This window comes from Pseudozyma flocculosa (genome assembly GCF_000417875.1).
Source record: "Pseudozyma flocculosa PF-1 unplaced genomic scaffold scaffold00005, whole genome shotgun sequence".
NCBI lineage: Eukaryota > Fungi > Basidiomycota > Ustilaginomycetes > Ustilaginales > Ustilaginaceae > Pseudozyma > Pseudozyma flocculosa.
The window spans coordinates 920,316-929,773 of NW_006920873.1; the positions used below are offsets into that span (position 1 = coordinate 920,316).

General features: G+C 69.7%; 2 protein-coding genes across 2 annotated transcripts in view; both read right to left on the minus strand.

Annotated features, from left to right (window-relative positions):
- PFL1_02114 (uncharacterized protein) overlaps positions 1 to 5,982 on the minus strand; it is a gene marked incomplete at both ends in the record, with an annotated part of 7,357 nt that extends 1,375 nt beyond the window's left edge. The window contains 2 exons of the mRNA XM_007879625.1: positions 28 to 5,715; positions 5,888 to 5,982. Coding sequence (XP_007877816.1) covers positions 28 to 5,715; positions 5,888 to 5,982 — 5,783 coding nt within the window. The remainder of the gene's footprint in view (positions 1 to 27; positions 5,716 to 5,887) is intronic.
- Positions 5,983 to 7,064: 1,082 nt separating this feature from the next.
- PFL1_02115 (uncharacterized protein) overlaps positions 7,065 to 9,458 on the minus strand; it is a gene marked incomplete at both ends in the record, with an annotated part of 3,699 nt that continues 1,305 nt past the window's right edge. The window contains one exon of the mRNA XM_007879626.1: positions 7,065 to 9,455. Within this exon, the coding sequence (XP_007877817.1) occupies positions 7,065 to 9,455 (2,391 nt within the window). The remainder of the gene's footprint in view (positions 9,456 to 9,458) is intronic.

The following is a 9,458-nucleotide window of genomic DNA, read 5'->3' on the forward strand; positions in this document are numbered from 1 at the left end:
GTCGTGGCTCGGGTTGCGGTCGCCGACAGCAGCAGCGGCGACACGGCGCCGGCCTCGAGCGGCTGGCTGAGCATGTTGGAGGCCAGGCCGTTGACGACGCCAGCCAGCGCCAGCTGCTCGCTCGAGCCCGGGTGCGACGACAGCGCGAGGAGCAGCGAAAGGACGGGCGTGATGAACAGCGGGTGGTGGGCCGAGTTGGGCGAAGGAGAAGAAGAGGCGGCGGCGCCCATCAACGAGCCATCGCGCGCCGTGCCGTCGAAGCGAAGCACGGGTGCGCGGCCGAGCAGGTCGATGGCGACCTGGAAGAGGCGCTCCGACTGCACCTGGGCCAGCCACGCGTGCGGCACGAGGCCGACGTCGGTACGGATGACGAGCTCAAACAGGCTCACGAGCAGGTCCAGGTCGTCTTCGAGGCTGCGCGCCTGGTCGGTGGCGGCCTGGCCGCGCTGGATGCAGACGAGGCAGTTGGTCATCGAGATGCGCAGCGAGGCAATCGTGTGGCGCGCAAAGGCGTCCATCGCGCGGTGGAGCGCCCGGTGGACCTCGACGCCGCTGCTGCCGTCGGTCGAGGTCGTGCTCGCCGCCAAGGCAGCCGCAGCCGCAGCGCCTCCGTCCTGGCCCTGCAGCCACCGGCGACACTGGACGGCCGAAAATACGGCCACGTCGAAACACGCCCGGTGGAAGGGGGGCGACACGAGGCCCTGGATGCTGTCCTCGATGCTGAAGATCGAGTGGCCCAGCAGCCGCGCGGCCAGCTCCGACACCTCGACGATGCGCTCGCCCTGCACCTTCTGGCCCGCATCTCGCCGGCCCCATGCCGTCTCGATGACGACCGAGAGGAGCTCGACGCGGGCGGCGTGGATGCCACGCATGACGTCGCTCTCGAGAGTCTCGTCGACGGCGATCCGGGCGCACGCGGTCCAGGCGGACATCAGCGCGTCTTGGAGCTTGTCGGCGGTGCCCTTGGCGACGGCGGCCGTCACCAGGCGGCCCATGGCGGAGCGCAGGCTCTGTGTCCAGGCGCGGATCATGGTGGCCTGGACGTCGAGGGCGGTCCACTCGAGGTTGATGGTGGCCACCGCCAGCACGCCCTCCTCGAGCGACTCGAGGTCCGCGACGTCGTCGTCGCTCAGCGTCTCGAAGAAGCCCTCGAGCTTCCGGCGCAGCGCCGCCACGTCAAAGACATAGTCGTCGCCGTAGCGCCGGCCCGAGTCAAAGTCGTCGCGCCGCGCCGGGTGGCGAAGAGCGGCGAGGTGGACCGTGGGGAAGAGCTCGGCCAGCTTGCGCTCCGACTCGTACTGCAGGGCCGGGTCGCAGTAGGTCTTGAACGACGCCTCGAGCGCCGAGCGCAGCTTGTCGCCGTCCGACAGGAGCGAGAGCATCGTCGACAGGCTGGCCGCCTCGCCTTGTTGGCGGTTCCGGTTCCGGTCGCCGCCGCTGCCGCCGCCGACGATGCCGCCGAGCTGGATGTCGCACTCGAGCAGCCGCAGCGCGCGGGCCTGGCACATCCTTCGGTGGGCATATTCGCGCGCATCGACGTCGGAGTCCGTACGTCGGGCACCGTCCTCGAAGACGAACCCCTCGGGGATGCCCGGCGGCGCATCGGCCTCGGCGGTGGCCAGGTCGGCCAGCGCCCGGAAAAAGTCGGTCCGGGTGCGCACCGGCTCAAAGGCGGCGCTGTGCTCGGCGGCGTGGGTCCAGGCGATGTCGAGGAAGCGTAGGATGGACTCGAGCAGTGCCGGGTCGTTGCGGAGCAGCTCGGCGCCGATCAGCACGGCGTCCGAGGCCACCTCGAGCGCGGTGCGGTCCAGCGCCTGGCCGTAGCTGCTCGAGACGGTAAACACCTTCGACGCCCGGTTGTCCTCGGCGTTGCCCGCGTTCTTGGCGGCGTTGTCGACGCCGTCATCGCGCGCCTCGGTCAGCTGGAACTCGGTCGTCTTGGCGAGGTGGCGTCCCGTCAGGAGCAGCGTGGCCAGGGCGGGCTGGGTGTCGACGATGGCGGCCAGCATCGTCCAAACGTCGGCGCGCAGGCTGGCGTCGAGGTAGGTGTTGCCGACGAGGTTCACCAGCCCGGCGACGGTCGATTCGAGCTCGGCGATGGTGCCCAGGTGGCCGACCAGCCCGGGCACCGGCTGGCCGTGGGCGGCAACGTCGGCCGTCGAGCGGCAGACGGCCGTGATCAGCCGGGACGCCTCGGCGCTCAGGGTCGCCGAGATCGGCAGCAGGACGTAGGACATGACGGCGCTGGCCAGCTCGACGCGGGCCGACTTGCGGCCGCCGCCCGACACCGAACGCATGGCCACGGCGGCGTGGTCAAAGAAGAGGCGCTCCAGCAGGCCGAGCTCGACGCGCGGAGCGGCCGCGGCCTTGGCTTGAGGGGCGGATCGAGAGGCTGCAGCGGCGGCGGCGGCGGCGGAAACAAGGTCGCGCCTGCGCGAGACGATGAGCGTGGCCAGCTGGAGCGAGGCGAGCACGTAGTCCTCGGCCAGCGCGGCATCCGACGAGCAGCCGGCGCGATGCAGCTGGTCGACGAGCTGCTGCCCGGAGCCGAGGGCGCTGACGAGGGGCGCCAGAGAGAGCATGCTGGGCGCCGTGACGAGCGCACGCTCGAGGGCGTCGACAAGGCTCGAGGCTGGCCCGCGCCGCTCGAACCCTTCGGCGCTGGGCTGGCTCGACACCTTCCAGCTGGTCTCGGACAGCACCAGGCGGAAGAGGGCGGTGCAACGGCGCCCGATCTCGAGCTTGTCGCGCAGCCGGACGTAGCGCCAGCTCTGGTACTCGGGCCACACCGACTCAAACACCCACGCCAGGCCGCGCAGGAGCACCGAAGCCTTGACCTCGAGCAGGTCGGCGGTCGAGACAAAGTGCGACCGCCGCATCTCGAGCACCAGCGCCGCGAGAAAGTCGAGGAGCGACAGCAGGCCCGGGTACGACGCGCGCGACGTCTCGTGCGCCAGCAGCACCGACGGCGTCGAGGCCGACGCCGAGGCGATCGTGGCGGCGTCGCTCGAGGCGCGCGAGACGTACGAGAGCGAGCCCGGGCTGCCAGTGAGCAGGTTGGAGGACCGGACCGTCTGCCAGATCTCGTTGGGCATGTACGGCAGCAGGATGCTGAGCAGCTTGTAGGCGACGTCGACGAGGCGGCTGTCGATCGGCGTGCCCACGAGCGTGTGCTGCAGCAGGTGGATGGCGACGGCGGCCAGGTCCCTGGACCGGCCCGGCTGCCGCGGCTGCCGCGCGCCCGAGATGGCGCCCATGGCGCTGTCGCCGTCCAGGTCGCCGCCGTGCCGGAGGGAGGTTAGGGCGCGGTCGTCGCCATCCAGGTGCGCCAGCAGGCTCCACGCCAGCTTGGAGCTGGCCGACAGCACGCTGGCAAAGAGCTCGAGCGCCTCGGCCGCCACCTCTTCCCACGGATCATCGGCATTGACGGGCGCCAGCTTGCTGAAGTCGGCCGCCGTGGCTGCTCCGGGCCGGTCGCCGTCGACGCCATTGCTGTCGTCGTCAAACACACGGCTGTCATCGCCGCCTCCGCCGTTGCCGTCGTAGCCCGCAGAGGAGAGGTAGGGCGGGAAGCCGAGGAGGATGTCGCGCATCAGCTTCCACGCGCTGATCGGCGTCGTCGGCGTCCAGAGGACGATGACGGGCGTGGCGCCAATCTCGGAAATGGCGGAGCCGGTGATGCCCGCGGGCAGCCGGACGTGGGTGCCCGCCACCTGGACGGGCCGCGTGACGCGGTACGAGACCGACACGTAGTCGCCGCCGTCGACGGCCTCGTAGGGGCCGCCGATGAGGTTGGGCAGCACCTGGGCAAACGTGGGCACCTGGGCGAGGAACTGAAACGCCGCGGCGCACGCCTGCTCGACCGGGGGCGAGCGTGCGCCCGCCTGGAGCGACGAGGGCCACGATTCGAGCGCGTCGGGGCGGGCGTTGCCCGTCAGCGCCTTGACGAGGCGCAGCAGCGGCCGGAAGCTGACGGGCCAGCGCCTGCGTGCCGTGTCGATGGTGGCGCACCGCGAATCGTGGTGCGCGTCGATCTCCCAGAACTGGACACAGAGCGCAGCGATGCCCTCGAGCGCCGTCGGGCTGAGCTCGGTGGCGACGCCCGAGCCAAAGGCGGCCTCCCACAGCGCGACGAGCGCGTCGAAGTCGGGCAGGAACTCGGGCTTGATGAGCTCGGTGACGCTGAGCAGCAGGCCCTTGAAGACGGCGCGGTAGGCAAGCGCCGAGGGCGCCGAGACGGCAAGCGCGGCGGTGCTGTTGCTGGTGGCCAGCAGCGGCGACGCGAGGATCGAGACCATGGCGGCGAAGAGCGATAGCTCGGGCGCGAACGCCGCCTGCGCCAGCCTTCGCCACACGGGCGGGCCTCCGTCGTCGATCCGCACCACGTCGGCCAGCGCGGCTATGTGGGCGGGCAGCCTCGAGCTCGAGGGCGCTGCTGGCCTCGCCTGCGGTTCATCTCCGGGATTGTCGCTCGCAGGTGCCTGCTGCTGCATCTGCTGCTGCTCATGGTGCTGCTGCTCATCGGCGGCGGCGGCCAAGGCGTCGTCGATACGGTTGAGCACCAGGGACCAGGCCAGCAGAACGGGGGAGCGGCTTGGGTCGTGGCCCGTCTGCTCGAGCAGGTCGAGGGCTTCGCCCAACTTGGCGGGGTCCTCGACGAGCCTGTTGCCGCTGGCACCGTTGCTGTAGGGGTTCTGGTGATTGCTGTTGACGCTGCTGCGGTTGGCGGCGACCGACGACGACATGCTCGAGTGGAGGTCGATGCCGTCCATGGCCTCCTCGAGCGCGAGGCTCTCGACGCCAATGAGGACGAGCAGGTGGCCGATGCACGTGACGAGCTCGACGGCCTCGTTGTCAAAGAAGCCGCCGTTGGCCTGCTGCCGGCCGGCGTCGGTGTTGTGCAGCGTCTGCAGGATGCGGACGATGAGCGTGGGCGACGCCTGGATGCGGCCGTAGAGGAGGAGGAAGACGACCTCGAGCAGGCCGAGCTGCTCCTTGAGCCTCTGCTTGGCCCAGAAGCCCGAGTAGCGCGGCTGCTCGCGCACGTGGTCCGGCAGCGGCTCGGCGACCATGGACTCAAAGTCGTCGAGGCAGGCGAGGCCAAAGGCCTCGTCGGCGAAGAGGACGAGCACGTCGCAGGCGAGGTCGTAGAGCTCGTGCGACGGGTCCTCGGCGATGCGAAAGAGGGAGCAGACGGTGCGGAGGATGTAGAGGCGCTCCTCAAAGTAGAAGACGTTGAACGCGTCGAGAAAGTCGGAGACGACATCGTCGGAGCCGGCCGCCGACGCCTTCCCCTTCACGCTCGCAGCGAGGAGGGATGTGCTACGGCCGAGGCCTGCCGACGGAGCGACGCTGGCGGCCCGCGATGCGCTGCCGTCGGCGGATGCGCTCGGGCGAGAGAGGAGTTCGAGGCTGCGGTCCTCGCTATCGAGAAAGGTGCGGAGCAAGACGAGCGAGTCGATCTCATCCAGGTCGTAGCGCTGGGCGATGGTCTTGGCGAGCTCGCGCTGCTGGTCGTCGAGCTTGATGGATGCGCCCGAGCCGAGGGTGACAGAGGCGGCGGCGAGCTTGCGCTTGGATGCGTCGCTGGGTTTGGCATAGGGGTCGGCGCAGCGCTGCAGCCTGCGCTTGTTGGAGCGGAGGAGGGCCTCGAGCTCGTCGGTGCCGCGCTGGTGCCGCGCCAGCTCAAGGTGGTCGTAGATGTCGCGGAAGGAGCTAAGGTCAAAGGGGGGTCAGATTGCAGCGAAGGCGCGCAATGGAGCAAGTGCGGGGCAGGGGAGCAGCAGGCGCAGTGATGTTTGCGTCAGCACGGTTGACCTGTCGGTCCGCGAGGGAGAATGCCATAGCGCTCGCAATGCCCCCGGCGGGCATACGTGCCGGTACCTACATGAACGCCTCTGAGCTAGCATCCTTTGCGGCTGAACTTGGCGCCTTGGAAGACGAAGGGCCGGCTTGGGCCGTCTGGGATGCCTGCAACACCATGGCGGGGGCGGTCGATGAGGAGCGTCGGGATGACCAGGCGAGGTTGAAGGAGCGAGGAGCCAAGCTCGAGATGTTGACCTTTGAAGTGAGGAGATGGAGGGCAGAGCAGCCTAGATCCGCAGCATCAGGGCGAGGGGGGCAGTGACGTGCAGCGTATCCGGAAGCGGGCGATGGCCAGATGGGCGGCGGAGGTGTCGATGCTGGCTCCACAACGGAGGGCGAGCGTCGTGGCGGTGGGAATGCGGTGGTCGCCGATGCTGTTGGTTGTACGCCCTGCCGATGATGATGGCGATGGCGATGGGTGGTGGTGGTGGTGGTAGTGGTGGTGGCCAAGAGACGAAGAGACGAGGTGGAGTTGGTCTGCCGCCCGCCGACCGCGTCGAAAAAGTCCAAAGCGCCCGCCCGTCTTCCAGAGAGGCCAGCGGGCTCGCCCACGGCCTGGCCCGCTGGGGCCCACCCTGGCTCGCCCAGCCCAAACAACCACCGCAGGCAACAGCTAGCTCGAGCTGGCTGCGCATCGCGCGCGCGATCACCCCAACCCTCGCCATTCGTCTGCTCGACATCACGGGCCATAGAGTCTCCCTCCATGCCCCGCCAGCAACCAGCCTTCGCTCCGCCAGCAACGGGTAGCGGTCGCATAACCACCGCGCGCCACGGGGGCCGACCCGGCTCGCGGGCTTCAGCGATCAACGGAACGTGGTCATTACGCAGCAGAGGATAGATAGGTCGCGGCGGGGAAAAGGGATAACGGGGCGCTTCGTAAGTTGGATAGACGGAGGAAGACAAGTCGATCAGGAGCCGAGACAGGAATCTAGAAGCCAATGTGTAGGTTGTTATCGATACAGAGGGAGTCGGGGGAGCGCGGAATCGAGGACGGACGGGGCGGGGCGGGGCGGGGCCGACGTGGGTCGGGAGAGGTCGTATGCGGGAGTCTTGGAGAGGCGACGGGATGGCGAGGGCGAATTTCGTGGCAGATGAGGCGGCGCGAAACGGAAAGGGAGAGGGAGTTCGAGGGCCGGGATCGGCGAGGCGCGACCGGGCAGGGTCGCGTAGGAGCGGCGGACGACGACGAGCGACTGCGCCTACTGCTTGCCGCCGCACTCTTTGGGCACGGCGTGGCCGTCGGTGCGCTTTCCTCCGCCCCAGGGCGTGCGCCCAATGACGCGCGCGTCGGTGCCCAAGCCGCGCTTGGCAAACGCCTTCCACAGCAGGCACTTGTTCTGCCCGCCCGTCAGGTGCTTGTCGGCCTGGATGATGGCGTCGCGCGCGTCAAAGAAGCTCGGGCGGCACGGCTGCAGCTTCATGCCGTCGAGGATCAGCTGCACCAGCAGCGTGTTGCCGTGGCGCGGCACGCGGCGCTGGCTGATGCGCCTGTGCGCCCGCGGCGCCAGCTCGGCCTCGCTGAGGAAGAAGGCGTCGTGCTCGTCGCGCGTCGCGTTCGTCGCCGGCGGGAAGAGGGTGCGCGAGAAGCCGTGCTGCGCCGTCAGCGCCTCCTCGGCCTCGTTGAGCATCGTCGCCCACACCTCGCCGATGGCGTGCACGCCCCAGTAGCCGCCCCGGTCCAGGTACGCGTACGTCTCCGGGTTGACCGTCGTGTTGGTCGAGTAGGGGTAGTTGCGGATGCCCTTGACGCGGTTCGACGCCCACGAGCCCATCGGCCAGTCGTGCGGCTTGGGTCCCGTGCGGCGGATGATCGAGGCCAACACGTCGCCCCAGCCTTCGCCCATGCCGCCCGCCTCGCCCCAGCCCAGGCAGCCGCTGTTGGCCGGACCGCCCGTCAGCCGCGTAGAGAGGCCGTGGCTGTACTCGTGGATGACGATGCCCGCCTCAAAGTCGCCGTCGCGGTACGGCGTCGACTGGTCCCACACGTACATCCGCATCCGCCCGCGCTGGCCGTCGGGCGGCGTCATAAAGTCGGCATTGTCGGTGCCCGCGCCGTCCTGGGCAAACGCGATGACGCCGTCGCCGTCCTGGCCGCCGCGCCCAAAGTTGTGCTCCTGGAAGTTGCCCGACACCTCGTCGAACCCGTAGGCGTACAGCATGTCGTGGAACTCGTTGATCGTCACAAAGAGCTGCACCACGGCGGCGGCGGCGTACCTTTCGGGCGACAGCTCCGTATGGTTGCGCTCCGCCTTGCGCCACGGGTACGGATAGTCGAAGAGCATGTCGGTGCCGTCGGCCTCGCTCGACTTGCCCTTGGGGCGGTGGAGGTTGCCGGTGCGCCAGTCGCCGTTGCCCGACAGGTCGGCCTGGGCAAACACGTTGTTGCCGCGCGTGTCGCGGTAGACGGTCTGCTCGCCGTCGGCGGCCACGGTGCGGGCGTCGTCGGCCTCGAGCGAGTCAAAGGGCGACTTGCTGCCGGGGACCGTGTGCCAGCCCGACGGGCTCGCCTCGCCGTAGCGGATGCCGCGCTCGTAGGACCGCTTGCCCTCGGTCGGGTCGTTGAGGCCCCATCGGAAGACCTTGTACAGCGGGTCGTGGGACATGGGCGAGGGCGGAGAGGCGACTTTGCTGCCGGTGCCGGGGATGCGCCACTTCCAGCCCTTGCTCGTCGCCTTGGCCTTGTTGCCGACGCGGCCCTGCGTCTGCGTTCGCTGCTCCTTCTTGCTCTTGCCCTTACCACCGTAGCCGCCGAAGTCGGGCCGGCCGAGCTCCGGGATGGCGTCGACGCCGTCGACGTGGCGGCTGCGCGGCATGCTGTGGATCCAGTCGACGACGGTGCTGATGCTGCCAGGGCGCGTGGCGTCGACGTAGGTCTCGTAGGCGTTGTCCTCGAGCGGCACCTCAAACTTCCACACCAGGTTCAGCTCGCCCGACTCGGCGCGGACGTAGGCCAGGCGGGCCGACACGGGCCCCGTGGCCGTGGGCACGTTGTGCAGGTACTCGACCTGGGCGTGCGAGGGCTGCATGCCGGACGCCGTGGCGCCGCCGTGGGGCTGCAGCTTGTGTTCGAACGTGGTGAAGATCTGCGAGGCCTCGGTCTCGGCGTGGTCCGGGTTCGACAGCTTGGCCGCCAGCGCGTCGTCGGGCGTGGCCTGCTGCAGGAAGTAGACGAGGGCGAGGCGCGGGTCGACGATGGCGTCGGCGCCTGCGCTCGACGAGCGCGACGACGACGACGCCGAGGGCGATGCCGCCGCAAACGAGCCCGAGAGGCGCGAGCCGAGGTCGGCGCCCTGGAGGAGCGGGTCGTCGGAGGGCACGCTGCAGAGCTCGTGGAGCTCCTCCTGCATCGGCAGCACGCGCGCCGGGTCGACGCGGGCCCGCATGGGCGCGCGCAAGTTGGCGGGCGCGCGGTCCATGGCGTCAAAGACGATCTGGTGGGCGCCGCCGCGGAGCATGGCGTCTTCGGCCTCCTGCTGCTGCTGCTGCTGCTGCTGCTGGCCCTCGTCGGCGTGGCCGGGGAAGAGGAGGTCGCCGAGCTCTGCGCGCAGCTTGTCGCAGTGGGCATCGAGCTCGTCGTCGGATCGGACCCGCTG